Below are 18,947 nucleotides of genomic sequence, written 5' to 3' on the forward strand. Positions count from 1 at the left end.
TTTAGAGAGAGGGGAAGGAGGGAGGGAGAAAAAGAGAGAAAGAAACATCAGTGTCGAGAGATATATCGATTGGTTACCTCTTGCATGCCCCCAACGGGGGACCTGGCTTGCAACCCAGGCACATGCCCTGACTGGGAATCGAACCAGTGACTTTTCTGTTGCAGGCTGGCGCTCAATCCACTGAGCCACACCAGTCAGGGCAGAAGTTTAATGTAGTTCCATTTGTGTATTTTTGCTTTTGTTCCCTATGCTTTTGGTGTCATTTCCAAGAAATAATTTCCAAATCCAATGTCCTTTAAGCTTTTCCTTCTAGGGGCTCTATAGCTTTAGGTCTTATGTTTAGGTCTTTAATCCATTTGGAGTTAATTTTTTTGGTGTAACTACGGGTTCAGCTTCATTCTTCATGTAAATATCCAATTTTGGCAGCACCATTTGCTGTCTTTTTCCCATTGTGTAGTCTTGGCACCAATGTTGGATATCATTTGGTCATACATGCAAGGGTTTATATCTGGGCGCTTCTGTTCCATTGGTTTATGTATCTGTCTTTATACCAGTACCACAGCGTCTTGATTGCTGTTGATTTGTAGTATGTTTTGAAGTCAGGAATTGTGAGACCTCTAACTTTGTTCCTTTTATCCCAAGATTGTTTTGGCTCTTTGGAGTCCCTTGAGATTTCATATGATTTTGAGGATTTTTTTTCTATTTCTGCAAAAAAAAAAAGCGCTATTGGGAAGTTGATAGAGATTGCATTGAATCTGTACATTGTTTTGGGTAGTATAGGCATTTAAATAATATTAAGTCTTCTAACCAATCCATGAGCATAGACTGTCTTTCCATTGTATCTTCTTTTGTTTCTTTTTAAGCGATGTTTTGTAGTTTTAAGAAGCAAGAAGTCTACAGTCGTCCACGTTTTTGTTTTGATGTAATAGGTTTTTTTCCCATGACTGTTTAGTGTTCTCTCCTTACTGGCGTTCAACAATTTAATTACAATATATCTGTGTGTGTGTGTGTGTGTATTTACCTTTAGATTTGTTGAGTTTCCTGAATATGTAGATTTATTGTTTTCTTAAAATTTGGAAAATGTTTGGCCATTTTCTTTACATTTGTGAGTACATGGGACACATTCATAATTGTTTTTTATAAGACACAGGTGACCCTCAAACAACACGGGTTTGAACTGTGCGGGTCCACTTACATTCACATTTTTTTTTTTTCATTCTGTGTGTAACTGGACCCGCGCAGTTCAAACCCGTGTTGTTGAGGGGTCAGCTGTATCCTTGACAGGAAGTCGGGCATCTGCATGTGTGGAGGTCTGACTTATTTGAGGATTTTCATGAGTCAACTGTATTTTTCTCCATCACTGCCATTTCTATGTGTTTTTTAATTGACTAATTTTTCTCCTCTTTATGAGTGATAGTTCCTGATTTCAAATATGTTTGGTAATGTTTTTATTGAATTCTTGAAATTGGAAGTTTTACATTGTTGAGTGCTGGATACTGTTTTAGTTCAGAAGTTATAGACTACTTCTGGTAGGCAATTAGTTAAATTACCTTGTATATTGGCTCCTTATTTTTGAAGCTTGTGTTAAGCTCCTTTTGGGAGAATTGAAAGTAGCCTTTATGTTTTGGTAACATTGTCTCTTTTCTAAAATAAGGCCATTCTGGGATCACTACTGACTGGTCCTTATAAGAGTTCTTCCAGCTTTTGCTGGTGGGAAAGATCCTCGGCCTTATGTGATCTCTGGGAGTTGTTCTACTACAGCTCCCTGGTCATTGTTCTCCCTCAGGAAGTTGATTTTATTGGGCTTTGTAGAGTGTTTTGTTTTTTTTTTTTAAACATGCACAGATTGGCATTTAGCTAAAGAGTCAAGGGGATTCCCAGACGTCTTTCTCTGCATAGCCTTCTTCTTGTAGGTATTCTGTAATGCAAATTTTATTTTCCTTGGCTCCCCACAACCCCAACTTTGTTTCTTCAACTCAGCAGAACTGCTAGGCTCAGTTTGGGTTCCTCTTTCCCTGTGCTTCAGTTGGCACAAGCCTCTCCATCTAAAGCCTTGGGGATAGTGGTCCCCTTTTCTCAGGGATCTCAGTTCTGAAATGCCTGATATTTAATGTCTGAAAGTAGTTGTTTTCTGTATTTTGTTGAGTTTTCTAGTTGTTTACAGCAGACAGATAATTCTGGATCCTGTTACTTCCTTGTGGTCAGAGGTGGACTATCTGTAATTGACACCTTTAAATCTGTGTTTGGACTTTCAGTAGCTTTTGACATGGTCAAGCACAACCTTCTTGTCCTACGTGACCTTGTTTCTTAAATATCAATGGCTTCCTGGGATCTGTTTTCTTCTTGACCTTTATTTCTTCTTAGACATTTTCTTCATGATTTTGTCCCTTCTCATGTCTTCAGGCTCCATCTCTGTGTTGATGGCACCAAAAAGAGTATTTTCAACTCAGATCTCTTTTGGGATTCATAAATACATTTGCTTATGGGAAATCTACATTTGGGTAGTTGGCTTAAACCCACATATTTCCCTCCAAACTATTTTTTCTGGTGTTTGTTAGCTTGGTAAATGACATTACCATCTACTAATTTGCTTAATCTAAAGGCTTAAGAGACATACTCAACTCCTCTCCATCATCACTCCCTATTTAATGAAAACCACTTCCATATTGATTATGCATTTTTAATATGTTGAATTGCTTATTTTCCATCCGTTCTTACTGTCATTATATTTTATGCGACTATATATTGAATCAGCTCCTAACTAGTTTCCCTGTTCTGCTGTTGCTGAAACTTACACTGTTGCATATTCTTCCTCTGTTACCGGGGAAGTGATCTTTGTAAAATACAGCTCCTTAAGATGGTTCACAAGGCTTTTTAAATCTGACCTTGCTCACCGCTCCATTCTGGTTGTTTTTACTTAATTCATATTGAATTATTTTTGGTCATTCATATGTGAAGCTCCATTCGTACTGTGTTATGTTTGGTCTCTCAAGTAAACCATGCGTATTCTCTCTAATCTCTTTGCTTCTAGATACCTGCACATGCCATACTTGTGGATGATATTTTTTAAAGAAAAGAAAAAAAAGAAAACAAAAAACAAGAAGACATTTCTATATGGCAAATGGTCAAATAGACCATAAAACTAAAAAGTCATAAGTGAAGTTAAAATACAAGTGAAAAATATATCCAAACTAACAGAGACTGTTTTCTCTTGTATACAGATTTTTAAAAAAGAACAAAAACCCAGGAGAAAAATGGCAAAGAACACGAGTAGATGGTTTAGTTATATAATTATATTAGGAGATGCTCAGCCTCACTCATAATAGGAGAAATGCAAATTAAATCCACTCTGAGTTACAAGTTTTCACCTAACATATTGACTAAAATTCAAATATTTGGTTAAATACTCTGTTGGTTAAACTGTAAGAAAAGAGGCTTTCTCATATATTACTGGTAGGAGAATAAATTGGTACAAATCGCCTGGAGGCAATTTGCTACTATCAGTATACATGTATCTTATATAATGTGCAATTATAGTAGATAAAATATAATGTAACCAATAATTTCAATAATACAACAATAGTTATATATTATATTTAATTATACACAATATGTAATAGTTATAATAGTGTATATTGGCCACATATATGACATGTGTGACACACGTGACATTTATGACATATTAGTATATAGCTATAATAGTGTGTATAAGTCGTATATACATTGTTAGGTTTATATTATGACATGATTATACTTATATATACTTTTACATATATTTCTGTATTTGTGTGTTTTCATTTGATCTCACAGTTTTACTTCTGGGAATTTTATACTACAGATATACTAATACATATGTGACTTAATTTCTGTATGAGCTTATTCATCACAGTACTGTTTATAATAGCAAAAGGGAATCTAGATATTCATAAACAAGGAATTAGTAAGAGATGCTACATCTTTGCAATATAGTGGTATGTAGATGTAGGAAAAAATGAGGATGCTTTCTGTGTACTTATGTTATAGAGATCTTCAACATAAAGTTATGTATAGTTAAGTGAAAATAGCAAAGTGTATAACTGTGGATAAAAAAGAGTGTGTGAAAAATGCTGTGTATTAAAAAGGGGGAGAAATAAAAACATACTCATATTTGTATAAAGGTTTCACAAGGAGCTAGATAAAAGGGGATATTAGGTGTTTCTGGACAGAAGAAAAGGAAGGAGATTATTTACTGTGTACTTTTTTACATTTGAGTTTTGAACCACCTAAATATTGTCTCTTTAAAATAAAATAAAAAATTTTATTAGAAGTCTTAAAGAAATATTTTCTTTTTGTCTTTTTGTCACCAGTAAGCTAAAAAAGCTGAGTGAAGACAGTTTGACTAAGCAGCCTGAAGAAGTTTTTGATGTATTAGAGAAACTTGGGGAAGGGTAAGTACAGAAATTATGAAAGTAGCATTTAGATACTGACAGAACAATTATAAAGATACAATACTATATAATATTAATCTTTCACTAGGGTATATTTGCTTGAATTGAATAATAATTGTATAGAGGGAACATACCTCAACATAATAAAGGCCATATATGACAAGCCCACAGTTAATAGTGAAAAGCTGAAAGCTTTTCTTCTAAAATCAGGAATAAGACATGGATGTCCACTATGGCCAAGTTTGTTTAACGTAGTACTGGCAGTCCTAGCCAGAGCAATTCGGTAAGAAAAAGAAATAAAGCATCCAGATCAGAAAGGAAGAAGTAAAACTGTCTCTATTTGCAGATAACAGATTATTATATAGCGATTCCACCAAAAAACTATTAGAATTAATGAACAAATTTAGTAAGTTGAAGAATATAAATGTACAAAAACCAGTTGCATATTTACTTATTTATTTATTTTTTGATTTTAGAGAGAAGGGAAAGAGGGGGAGAAAGAGACAGAGAGAGAGCGGAAGAAATGTCGATGTGAGAGAAAATTCCATTGGTTGCCTTTCATAGGCACTCGACCAGGGACCAAACCTGCAACTCAGGCATGTGCCCTGACAGGGAATTGAACCAGCGACGTTTTTGATTTGTGGGATGACTCTCAACCAATTGTGCCACACTGGCTGGACAGTTGCATCTTTATAATAATAGACTATCAGAAAGAGAAATTAGGAAAACAATCCCATTTACAATTGCATCAAAAAGAATAAAATATCTAGGAATAAATTTAACCAAGATGGCAAAAAATCTGGACACTGACAACTGTAAGACGTTGATGAATAAAATTGAAGAAGACTCAAAAAACGGAAAGATACAGGGGGACCCCCCAAAAAACCCCAGAATTATCTTCTGGAGGGTGGGCCCCTTATTGTACAGGCTTTTCCCACATTGAGTGTTCTAGGAACCCATTTGTATCAGTGTACCAGCTAGCATTGTTGTGAGAGGCTGCATTCAGCATTAGTGAAATTTTTGAAGATTCTTTCAAAGTGTTTGCCCATTTCATGATGGGTGATTTACAAGCGAACCTGACCGCACTGTGCTGAGTGTTCAGCAGTTTTTAACCAAAAACAACATGACCCCCATGCCCCACCTTTCTTGTTCACTGGATCTCTCCCTGAGCAACTCTTTTTTGTTTCCCCAAATAAAAAAGTCCTCAAAGGGAAATATTTTGTTGATATGGAAGAGGTGAAACAAAAAACAGCAAAAGCACTAAAAGGCACCAAAATCGAAGAGTTCAAAATTATTTTGAGCAGTGGATAAAACGTCTTAATAGGTATATTGTATCAAAAGGAGAGTACTTTGAAGGTGACTGATATTTAAACATGTAAGAATAAATATACAATTTTTCATAAATAAATTCTGTGTTTTTATGAGTCCCCTCTTATATTCTGTGCACATGGATTGAGAGAATTAATATGTTAAAATGTCCATACTACTCAAAGCAATCTATAGATTCAGTGCAATCCCTATCAATATCCCAGTGGGATTTTTTTACAGAAATAGAACAAAGAATCCTAAAATTTATATGGAACTATAAAAGACCCCTAAAAGCCAAAGCAATCTTGAGAAAAAAAGAACCAAGTTGGAAGCATCACACTCTTTGGTTTCAAACTCTATTGTAAAGCTAGAGTAATCAAAATAGTGTGCTGTTGGTATTAAAACAGACACATTGAATAGAGAGCCCCAAAATAAACCAATGCTTATGTGGTCAGTTAATTTATGACAGAGGAAACAGGAATATACAACTGGGAAAGGGTAGTCTCTTCAATAAGTAGTGTTCAGAAAACTGCACAGCTACATGGGAAGGACTGATACTGGACCCCCATCTTACACCGTACACAAAAAAACCCCTCAAAATGGATTAAAGTCTTGAATGTAAGACCTGAAACCTGTAAACTCCTAGAGGAAAAGAGAGGTGGTAAGTAAGCTCTTTGACATCTGTCTTGGCAATGGGTTTTTGGATATGACATAAAAAATGAAGACAACAAAAGAAAAAATAAACAAGTGGGACTACATCAAACTAAGCAGCTCTGCAGAGCATAGGAAACCATCACTAAAATGAAAGGTCAGCATGTGGAATGGGATAAATATTTGTAAATCATATATCTGAGAAGGGGTTGTTATCCAAAGTACATAAAGAACTCATACAGCTCAATAGGAAAGACCAAACATTCCAATTAAAAAGTGGGTAGAGGAACTGAATAGACATTTTTCCAAAGATGACATAAAAATGGCCAAAAGGGAAATGCAAATCAAAAGCATAATGAGATATCACCTCATACTTGTTAGAATAGCTGTCATCAAAAAGACAAAAATATAAATAAATGTGATTACATCAACCTAAAAAGTTTTTGCACAGCAAGGGAAACATAAAACAAAACAAACCCAAAAACAACCCCCCCCAAAAAACGAAGAGACAATCTACTGAAGGGGAGAACATACTCACCCATGACGGTTATCTACATGAGCAAACTGGTAGGGTTGCTCCCAGCTGTTGGAGATGACACACTGGGACTGGAATTTTTGGTCTTACATCTATATCACTAAATGCCTTTCTTCCTGGAAAACTTGGAATCCATTGCTGAACATTTTCTTTAAGGTTTTACTGGTAGAAACTGACAAAAATCTTACATCATTTTTGGCGTGAATAGTAGGTGGTCTTCAGTTGGATTTTGTATTCATCCCCCTGGTTCCTGTGGAGATTTGAGTATAATTATAGAAGCAGTGAGTGATGGTTGTGGGGTGATATGAAGGAGAATCTATTGATACATTCCCTTGAAAAGTTACTGTTTCAGCTGAGGACATTATATAGAATCTTTAGGCATTGTAAGGCTAGTCTTCTCAGGCTGGGTGGTAGAGCTGCTTTTGATGTCAAGGGAGGCCTGCTAGGGTTTCGGAGATCAAGGTACTCAGATTAATAATAATCTACCTAAATGTCCTCAGACCAATTCTGTGGATACCTCTCTTTACAATTAAAAATCTGACATTATCATAATAGATCTGGTGATGGTGTGAATTCAGTTTGCAATGTAATTCAGCTCCCAGCAAGCTTAGACTTTGAGTTTTGTTTTCAGAAGTCTCATTACAGTGCCTGTAAGAATTCAGAAATTCTTGGACTTCTGGGCGAGATGACAGCATAGGTAAACATGGCTTGTATCTTTGCACAACCACATCAAAATTACAGCTGTAGAACAACCATCACTCAGAACTGTCAGAAATGGAGTTGAATGGAAATTTGACAACTATGGAATTAAAGAAACCACATCTATCCAGACTAGTAGAAGGGGCACAAATGCAGAACAGGCTGGTCCCACATCCACCTGTGGTGGATAAAAATTCGGGAGGGATATCTTCGGAGCAAGGAGTCCTAGCCCCATACCAGGCCATACAGTTCGGAATTTCAGTGCCAGGAAGGAAAGTCCCCATAACTTCTGGCTACTAAACGAGCAGGGATTGAGTTGGTAGAAGAAACTTCTGGAGTCCCAAACAGCACCTCTTAAAGAACCCACTCATGGACTTACTTAGATTCACTCCCTCTGGGCTCCAGTGCTGGGATAGCAGCTTGAAAGGCAGCAGTGGCATACAGGGAGGAACTTAATGTGTGACATCAAGGTGAGAGTTGGGGGACAGCTTTCTCCCAGCCAGAAAGGTGGGTGGAGGCCATTGTCCCTTTTCTGAATCCTCCCCCCAGCCCCCACATTGCCACAGAGCTGACAGGCAGGTGCCATATCTGAGACTCCATCAACCTGGCTAATACTGTACCCCCCCACCCCCTTGGAGATCCCCTGAGACTCTCTCCCAGTCCGTTTAAGAGACTCTGTCCCAACCCAATTTATGAGACTCCATCCTCCCAAACTTAGAGGCCCACCCATGCTGTTAACAGTGGCCTTTCCAAATGAATAGTTGGTCTTGGCTCATGCCTCACAACTTCCTATATACTCTCAAACAAGTAACAGCCTAGCCTCAGTGAGCCCCAAACCCTATACCTCTTGCTAAGTGTCCCCAGGCCCAGCCCTAGCAGCAGCCAGCCTAGATTGACAGCTTGGCTTCACCTGAGAATCTCCAAGTCCAGCACAAGCAACAGCCATCTCAAATTGCTTTATAGTTCACATAGGGTGGCCCTGGGCAGACAACAGGTGGGGGATGACCTTGGCCCTGCACCACCTGGGAAACCTAAGAGCCTGTGCACACAGTGGACAGCTGTAGACCATGTCAGAGCACCACCCATTCTGTCCCTGCACAGCTGATAATTCACGGAGAGCGGCAGTTGGTGGTCAGTGTTTATAGCCAGTCCTTGCAGCAGACTGGTCCTGGTAAATCCCTGCTATTGACCTTCCAACAGTAATCAAGGCTCAATTACAAGAGGATGGTGTACTCAGTCCATACGAAGGGCTCACCTTGAGTACACCACTTGGGTGATAGGGGAAGCTGTGTCACTGGACCCTACAGGACACCTACTACATTAGGCCACACTACCAAGACAGGTAGTCATAGCAGCTCTATGTAATACATAGAAACAAACACAAGGCAGCTGCCAAAACGAGGAGACAAAGAATCATGGCCCAAATGAACATATCAAACCTCCAGAAAAAGAACGGTGAAATGAAGATAAGCATTCTATCACATGCAGAGTTGAAAACACTGTTTATAAGGATGGTTAAAGAACTTAGTAAGGACCTCAAAAGCATAAAAAGATCCACTTAGAAATGAAGGATACACTAATTAAAATAAAGAACAATTTACAGGGAAACAACAGTAGAGTGGATGAAGCCTGGAATCAAGTCAATGATTTGGAATATAAGGAAAAAACCAATTGGAACAACAAGAAGAAAAAAGGATCCAAAAAAACAAGGATAGTGTAAGCAGCCTCTGGGACAACTTCAAGCATTCCAACATTCACATCATAGGTGTGCCAGAAGGAGAAGAGAAAGAGCAAGCAAGTGGAAATCTATTTGAAAGAATAATGAAAGAAAACCTTCCTAATTTGATGAAGGAAATAGACATGCAACTCCAGGAAGCAGAGTCTTAAACAAGATGGATTTAAAGAGGCCCACTCCAAAACATCATAATTAAAATGCCAAAGGTTAAAGATAGAGAATCTTAAAAGCAGCAAGAGAAGTTAGTTAGCTACAGGAGAATTCCCATAAGATTGTCAGCTGATTTCTCAAAAGAAATTTTGCAGGCTAGAGGGATTGGCAAGAAATATTCAAAGTCATGAAAAGCAGGGACCTACAGCCAAGATTGCTCTACCCAACAAAGCTGCTATTTAGAATCAAAGGACAGATAAAGAGCTTCCCATATAAGCGAAAACTAAAGGAGTTCATCATCACCAAACCATTATTATATGAAATGTTAAAGGGAGTTATTTAAGAAGATCAAAACTATGAACAATAAAATGGCAAAAATGCATATCTATCAACAATTGAATCTAAAAAACAAACTAAGCAAACAAGAACAGAGACAGAGTCATGGAAACGGAGAGCATCTTGATGGTTGCCAGATGGGAGGGAGGTGTGGAGGAATGGGTGTAGAGGTGAGGAGATTAAGAAATACAGATAGATAGTTACGGAAAGCTATGTGGATGTAAAGTACAGCATAGAAAATGGAGTAGCCCAGGAACTTACACACATGACCCATGGACATGAACAAAGGTATGGGTATTGCCTGAGGGAGTGGGGATGCTGGGTGGGAGGGGGCAAAGGGGGAAAAGGGAGAGAGAGAGGGAAATTCTTTTGGGACATTCAGAAGTTTTTTGGTTATCTCAGTCTTGAGCTGGGAATTTAAGCCCTGGGCTTATTATATATTTGTTATATAACTTTCACAGTGTAGGCCGGGTAGTCAACCCATTCTGTTGTCCTTGTACTCTTATTTTACCGTAGCATTCTGTTGATACAGGTAGTTGATCTTCTAAAATCTTGCCTAGACTCCCGGCACCCATGGGTAATAATTTAAGTAGTTGTTTTGCCATTGAATGCCATAGACTGTGCATTTTCTGTTTGTCTGTTGCATTATTAAAGTAATTACTATCTTCAATTCTAAGAAAGAACTTAATGCAAGATTCCCATTTTTAACATTCTTTCCCCTGGGACCACTTCCTGTACCAAAAACTATTGGTAGCTATGCTTGGTCAGGGAAAGAAAGGCTACTTTGTGTACTGTGGGTATAAAGAGTTTATTATAAAATTAGGAGCTCAAATGACTGGTGGTAGGGCCTTAGAAGCAAAGGTCATAGAATCTGCTGCTGAAGGTCAGAGAAGCCAATGCTGAGGATATCAGCCTGAAGTACTGAAGTAGGTGTTGCTCAAAAGCTCACTGGGGATCTTCTAGAATCCTTAAGAATCTTTGAGATGCTCCCACCAACTATCTCAGGACACAGTAGCAGTACGGTGGTTATCAAAAGCTCAGCAGGAATCCAGTGTCTCTCATATCTGCCATTGCACCTGCCACATCTGGAGAGTGATGGTTTCTCCTCAACCTTTTGCCATTTAGATTTCATGCATGTTCTCCGCATGGTCAAATCCTAACTGAGATCCATCTAGGGAAGGGAATTCTAATCAGTGTGGTTCCCAGCTTCACTTTATCAGTGACAAGACCTTAGAAGAGTTGTTTAATTTACAATAGACAATCTAGAATTTAATTCTGTGTTAGCTTTTGAGGATATATATAGTTTGTCTGGAAAAAATAGAGCCATTGTTAATATAGCAGGAACAGTTTGCACAATATCAGTGTAACTTGGCAGCCAAGGAGAGTGGACTGGAATGTGCATGTGTGTGAACAATGACTTCACTGTACTAGTCAGTGGGGGCGGTAGATGCTGTTGAGTGAGCATGTGTACTGTGTGGCTGTTACATTCAAAATGACTGAGTGAGTAGAACAATGAGTCTGCATCGAATTTTGTGTTAAGCTTGAACATTCCTCTGCAGAAACTATTCAGATGATTCAGAAGGCTGCAGCTGTGGGCAACTGGTGGTTGGCAGCTTCATCACAATAACATGGCCACTCACGCATCATATCTGGTGCAGTTTTTGATGAAACATCAAATCACCCAAGTGACTCAGTCCCCCTACAGCCCAGATTTGGCACTCTATGACTTCTGGCTTTTCCCAAAACTAAAATCACCTTTGAAAAGGAAGAGATTTCAGACTGTCAGTGAGCTGATGGTGACTGAGAGAACTGTGTGAGGTCCCAAGGTGCCTAATTTAAGGGGACTGAGGCATCATTGTCCTGTGGACACTGTTTCTTGTATCATCTGCAATAAATGTCTCTTTTTTTCATATTACATGCCTGGATACCTTCTGGACAGACCTCGTATACATACACACCCATGCATATACTTACATATATATGGCTTTTAAGGGGAGATTGTGTGTGTGTGTTTATAAATTAGGACTATAGCTCTGGCTGGTAGCTATGGTTGCATTGTGTAGCTCAGTGAATTGATCTTCGGTTTGCCAACCAAAAGGTCGCTGGTTCCATTCCTGGTCAGGGCACATGACTGAGTTGTGGGCCAGGTCCCCAGTTGAGGGCATGTGAGAGGCAACCATTTGATGTTTCTCTCCCTTTCTTTCTCGCTCCCTTCCCTGCTCTCTAAAAATAAAATAAATAACATCTTTTAAATTAGGACTATACACACACATATGTGACTTTGGGTAGTAAAGTAAAGTGACAGTAGTTTTTACCTTGTCTTCTAATTCATACCAAAGTATAAGTGGCTTCCCTCTCTCATTGTTTTTGTTTTTTAAAAAACACATAAATATTTAATTGGCAAAGTTTCAAGTGTTGTAATAGAGGTGGTTTTTGGGCAAATGGCCATAAGACCTTATTACTCATTTTATTTGCGTGTGAGTATGTGGTCTTCCTCTTGAGGTGATAGTGAAAGGAGCATTTGAGGCTACCTTGGATCTATGACTTAAGAGGGACCATATTCCCTGCTTCTCTAACTTTGGTGTCTTGTGGTCCCAGCTGGGGGTCTCAGTTGCCTTTAAGGAGTCTGAATAGACAAGGCATTTTAATATTTTGGGGATGATTTTGCTTAAGGTGAGATCAGCCCTTGCTCCTAACTTGACGTGTTGGCTGTTTTTATTCTGTATTTTATTCTTTTAATTTCAATTTTTATCTTCTTAATGCTATATTTGTTTGAGTTACCAAACTGTAAGTCTATTTCTTCTATTCATAAGAAAAATAACATCTTTATTAACTTGATTTTAATAGTTTTTAAGTCAATACTTAAAGCATTAAAGCTAAGGTGTATTTCACTTATTGTTTAATTTGATTTGTCACCATTAAATTGTGTTTTAAACTGGAAAAGACTACATGCAAAAACTCGTATACTCTTTAATAGTTATGATGTTTGAAAGAAAAAATAAATGTTTCTTTTAGGTCTTATGGAAGTGTATTTAAAGCCATACATAAGGAATCTGGTCAAGTTGTGGCAATTAAACAGGTACCTGTTGAGTCAGATCTTCAGGAAATAATCAAAGAAATTTCCATAATGCAGCAATGTGACAGGTATGAAGAGATTTTAGTTCTTTATTTGCCTTCATTTTGATGCATTTTGCTAATAATGTATAATAAAATGTTTTGTTTGGTTATCTTTTTAGTTTTCTGACTTCCCATTAGGACATACAACTTTTAAGCCAAAATCATGTTATGAAGCAATGTGTGGTGGTAGAAAATACTCAGTTTTCCCATTTTCAGGGCAAATTTATGGGTGAACATTATTTTTTTGATTTTAAGGGGTGGCCATTTAACAGTATTTTTTGTTTAACTTTTTGCTAATTAAAAGCAATTCTATGTACTGTGCCAGGCTCTAGGAATACCAAGACAACTAAGGTACTGTTTTTCCTTTTCAGGGGCTGGCTGGTAAGGTAGTTGAGAAGACAGATACAGATAAACAGCCGTAATAAGCTCAGTCACTATATGACTGGTGCTGGAGGTGATGTGAGAACAGGGAGGCAGGGCACCTACCTCAGCCGGGAGCCAGGAAGTCAGGAATGCTGAGGAAGAGTTCAGTTGGTAAAGAAATGGAGGGATGAGAGAGAGAGTAAAAGAATTACAGGTAGAGAGGTGGAAAATGGCTCACTGGTGTTCTGACAGGTTTGGAATTACTGGAGTGGCGAGCATGAGGTGGACTTGTGTGCACTGAGTTTGGATAGTAAATGGAGCTCATCAGGAAGGGACTTACTGGGCCCTACTAAGTAGCCCAGTTTTTATAAGGGCTGCAGAGTTTATAAACTAGGACTCTGTTTAGCCTATAGTTACTTAATCAAAGAGGGTCTTACTATTCTCTCTTTAGGAAAGGTCTAGAGATAGGGCTGATGTAGCAGCAACAATATAACAGCTCTCTTAGGGCTTTTTTTCCTTAAACTGTGCTCTTAGCATATGGCCTTTGTTCTCATGTTTATTATCGTGTGTTTATAAGTGGGCTGCTCCAGCTCCAGCCTTATTGTCTATATTCCAGGCAGGCGGGGAGAAGGGAAGAAGCAGGAAAGGGCTTTCCCAGAAGCCCCCCAGTTAATGTTTTATTTATCGGAGTTAACACATGGTGACAGAACTGGTGACGAGGGGAGTCTGGACACACGGTCACCCCTAATCAAATCAGTGCCCTATTAATAAGGGATCGACAGAAAACTCTCCCTTCCAACAGTTATATAAGATTCATATAAGCCCTTTAGCTCATGAAATGACTGAATAATCTTAGAGGAACTTTCTTGCTTGGGTTTGTTTAATTTTGCTTTCCTTTATTTTGTGTTATATGTTTAGATTATGTTACATATTTCCCTTTAAGGCTGTATAACTGGAAATTCAAGTGGTTATGAAAAACAATACATTCAAAATTCCTCAGTCCTCAGATCAAAAAATATAATTATAAAATTTCCCCAGACATTTCTATTAATTTGGTAACTGGGTAAGAATGCGGTTCCCACAATTTGATGTAGAAAAGGAAGATGGAGCATAACATAATGCCAGGCCCATCAGGGGCTTAACACTTGCATAATGCTATTTTTTGGGGGGTGGGTCACCTAAATATACATGTTTAATTCCTAATACCTCAGTTAAAAAAAAAAACTGGTCATTTTTCCCTTTGTCAGTCTTCCTAAAACAACGTGGCTATAAACACAGTTTATTCTGCTCTAAATCTCAGTTTAGAATAGTTTAAATTGTTAATAATTTTAATTGTCTGAATTTAAAGCAAAACATTATTTTTCTCCAGAATCATCAAAGGCCAAAATGAAAGAGAATTAAAAAAAATTTTGGCCCCATTGAAATATAAAGTATTTTAACATTGAGTGTTAATATTTGACTGAATGAAAATCCTTTAAAAGATTTATATTTAGAATGCTTCAGTGAAAGAAAAATATTTTCATTTGTTCCTTATGTTAAGTAGTAGTTCTTTACCAAAACAAAGCCTCAGTTTCTTGGCAATTATTGAAAACATTTGGGCCTCTGGTTTGTAAACCTGTTAAATTTTATCCATGACTTAAGTAGTTATACACGGTTGGTGAGCCCTACATACAGACAATTCGATGTGCAGTAGGAATTAGTCATTAAGTTTATTTATTGGGGCATTATGGAATGCTGAAATACCTTGTATTGGGATCAAGAAATCATTTTCTTTGGGAATAAGTACGTTTGATTGTTGGTGTGTGTGTCTGCAGCCCGTATGTTGTGAAGTACTATGGCAGTTACTTTAAGAACACAGACCTCTGGATTGTTATGGAGTACTGTGGAGCTGGCTCTGTCTCAGACATAATTCGGTTACGAAACAAGACAGTAAGTATTTAAAAATTTTTTTAATTTCATTTCTAAAGATTCATAATTAGAATCTGATTAGGTAGTATTTTGTTACAAGGAAAATACTAGTGTGAAAAAAGGAAACGTTTTAGAGTGTAAAGGGATCTAGTATGAGGTATGAGAATGAGCCACAAATCTTTGTATGGCTAATTTAGGAGTCATATGATTATTTAATTTATATATTGGGATACTTTTTGGTAAGTTATCAAAAAACTACCGTGGTATTCCTCTTTTACATTTTAAATCATTGTGTATGTTCTTTATTAATCGAGTTTAGTAAATTATGACTAGAATTTTATTTAAAATTCATAGTATTCATGACATTTCTGTAGTTTATATTATAATCTGTGGCTGATAAACAGTTGAAGTTTTTTGTTTCTAAATTTTAAAAATAATTGAAAAATAATTTTTTTATTATTTTCCCAAATATTATCAGGATATTTGAAAGTGATAGAGCTAGAATGCAACTTTGTAAAAATTTTTGTGAATTCAGCTCATTGAAAGGTATTATTAATAATAGCTTTTTATGGTTATATTTTAACCTTAAGTAAAAGAGCTATCTATTTACAAAATTGTTTCCTTTCGGCTAGCAGTGTGTCTAGTTTTCTTGGATAATTTTATAAGGACAAGAATGTCCTTTTTATCTGTGAATGACTAAGAATAATAATCAGTGAAATGATTTGTAATTCTGTAAAACAGTAACCCAATTACTATATGACATTATTGTATGTTGTCAGACATGTTTCAGTAAAATGCATTCAGAAAAATACTTAATTTAACTACTTGAGTCAATTTGTGGTTAACCAGAATCATTTTAAAGTTTGATTGGGGATGTAAGTTGTAAGTTTATTCTACTGATTTTTTTTCTGTTAGAGAAAATAAATAGAGTTTCTTTAAAAGGAAGTGAAACATAAGTATATAATCTCTGTTTTGACAGAATGGTTTAAGTGATTTGTGACGTTCTAGTTATATATTTGAGAATTTCCGTGGTGCTCACCTAGCGTTTATGTAAATCAGATGACTCTTGAGTAGCAGAACAGTGCTGTAATTGAACGGAATTATACTTCAGTTAGAGATGTGTTTTTAAAACTATTTTAGAGATAAACTCAGCACAATTGGTGTTTAAAATTACCAGGTAGAAATATGAAGTAAAAGCGTGTGAAATGGAAAATCTGTTGTTTTGATTTTAAATGTTAATGTTACCATTTTGAGTAGCTAGGAAGTATTTGATTCGAGTACTTTATTTCTTGTTGTTAATAATTACAAAGTTCTGTGAGATGAGTATGGATGGGATCCTTACTCTTTGGAATCTCATTCACCAGTCAGGAAAGGAAGATTTCAGTCCACGTGCACTGTTTCATAGAAGACAGGACCTCCTGAACCTGTTGGGGAGTCATGTGTTGGCAGTGGTCTAGTTGCTTTTCTCACAGAACAGTGATCCTTGGGCGTGGAAGGCTCTGATTCCCAGATGTGAAAAAGAACCCACAGCTGCATGAGATGGATCAGGAGCTGCAGGTTATTGTCTCTGGGTGTTGCCTTGATAACAGCTCCTGTGAAATCTCAAGATTATTTGTTGTACTATTTTGCCACCATTATTTATTTTCTAAAAGGAGTACCCTTGTTATGAAGGTTAGCAATATATGGATATGTATCATCCCACTAAAAAAATGCCTTGACATTGTAAATATTTGGTCATTTCATAGGAATCTGCACTGGAGTGGTAACCTTGATTGTCTGAACTTCAGAGTCATGGCTGTTACTGATTAGATGGCTTTCAACAACGTGACCAGTGAAAACAGTTGTCCTTGATCTATGAAAACTCACTCTGGTAGTTACTGTTTTATGGTCACAGAGCAATCGATCATTTCCTATGAGTATGGGAGCCTTTTTTTCTTTTTTAGGGTTTCTGTGCTTTTTTTTGTTATATAATTTATTGTTTCTTTTAATTCTATATACATTTTAAACAGCACAAGGCATTCTTATTGTTTAATATTGTCTGTGTTTATATTTACTTGTATAATCGTACTACGCTTTTTATTGCTCTTTATTCTTTTCTGCATTTCTCAGTTGCCTGAAGAACAATATCCTTTAGTGTTTTCTTATGTGTGGGTATGATCGTGATAAGATCTCAGATTTTTTTTATATGAAAATGTTATTTCACTTCATTTTTGAACAATATATTTGCTGGGTAAAGAACTCTAGGTTGGCAGTTTTCTTAAGGTGTTTGCTTTGTTTTGAGAGGAATGACTTGGAAAACCACTTTTCCAAGATAGGAAAAAACAATTTTGATTACGTTACATAGGGTTTTTGTTTTTTTTTAAAACTTGATAGAGCAATATTTATTTCCAGATTATTTACAGAAAAAGAAATATAAATCAGTATAAATCACCCTTACATAAGACGTTCAACCTGACTCAGAAAAAATAAAGCAAATTAAAAGATCATTTATAGTAAGTTTCACTGTGTTTAAAAAAACACTGAAGTTTGATCTTTTTAGCCTGAAGTACAGTATTGTTTATATCTTATCTTCCTTCTGTCTGTATAGTTTTATAACCTGTCCCTTACATCATGCACTTTAGATTCCAGCTTCACAATCCAAACTGCTTCCCAGAATTAAAAAATTGGGTTCATGTTTCAGTGTTTTTGTTAATGATATTGCCTCATCATCTCCCCCACCTTTGAGTCATTCTCCCCGCATCCCCTCCCAGTCTTTACGTTTAGTGAGTTTTCATCCATGAAGGACCAGCTCAAATTTCACCTCCTCTTCAAAATTCCTATTTTCCCAGGGAGTTTCATATCTATTTGGTAATTGGTTGATTAATTAATTAGGTAAATCTTTATTGTATCTCCATTCTTAAAGAACACGATAAATTTTAGCTGCTGTTATTATAATTTTTACTATTATTATTTTACATATTTTGACATCTAGGTAGACTGGGCATCTTTTCATATGTGAATTGGTTCTTTTATTTCCTTTTTATACCTATCTTTTGCCTTTTATTGTTGTTGGTGATAGTCTTTTTATTATCAGTTTGCAGGACTGCCTGACAGTTTGCTAATAGTTATGTGAACATTTCATATATTTTAAAAGTCATAAAACCAATCATCTGATTATCTGCATATTAAAGAAGGAGCTTTAGAATATATCTTTCAGAGGTTTTATGCCCTGATCTGTACTTTTGCTTTGGGAAATATCTAGGCAAAGACAAAGGCCTAGAGTTAAGTTTGGGCGTTAATTAAGCATATTCCAGTGATTGGGAGTGAGGCTTGGTATCAAAGGGTGGGTATTGGGTCTGTTTGAGTGCTGCCATTTAACATGGGGCAGCTCACAGAGTTGGCATTGGATCTGGGTAATGAGTGGTAATTGTGGTAATTAATGTTGGCAGTACTAGAGATAGAATGAAGGTGAAACTCTCCTGTATTCTGGCGGGTGATAAAAGTTTTGTGGGAGGCAGTTAGATGGGCATGAGCAGAACAAGGACAGTAGGCCAGGTACAGAAGGCCACCAGGCAGAAATCCCCAAGTACCTAGCACAATGGACAAAACTGGGAAAACAAGGACTCTACCCCCAAGGTGACCTTTCCTCCCCTGATGTTTCATATCACTGGTCATGCCTTTCTGATCTCCTGGACCCTTCTTCCCATGGCATGTTGCTAGTCATATGGGCTAGGACCCC

General features: G+C 37.0%; 1 protein-coding gene across 2 annotated transcripts in view; it reads left to right on the plus strand.

Moving 5' to 3' along the window:
- Window positions 1-18,947, plus strand: part of STK3 (serine/threonine kinase 3) — a 251,200-nt gene that overhangs the window by 16,155 nt on the left and 216,098 nt on the right. For both annotated transcript variants that reach the window (XM_024572314.4, XM_045204882.3), the window contains exons 2-4: window positions 4,347-4,427; window positions 12,857-12,985; window positions 15,136-15,250. In XM_024572314.4, the coding sequence (XP_024428082.2) occupies window positions 4,347-4,427; window positions 12,857-12,985; window positions 15,136-15,250 (325 nt within the window). The remainder of the gene's footprint in view (window positions 1-4,346; window positions 4,428-12,856; window positions 12,986-15,135; window positions 15,251-18,947) is intronic.

This window comes from Desmodus rotundus, chromosome 8, assembly GCF_022682495.2.
Source record: "Desmodus rotundus isolate HL8 chromosome 8, HLdesRot8A.1, whole genome shotgun sequence".
Taxonomy (NCBI): domain Eukaryota; kingdom Metazoa; phylum Chordata; class Mammalia; order Chiroptera; family Phyllostomidae; genus Desmodus; species Desmodus rotundus.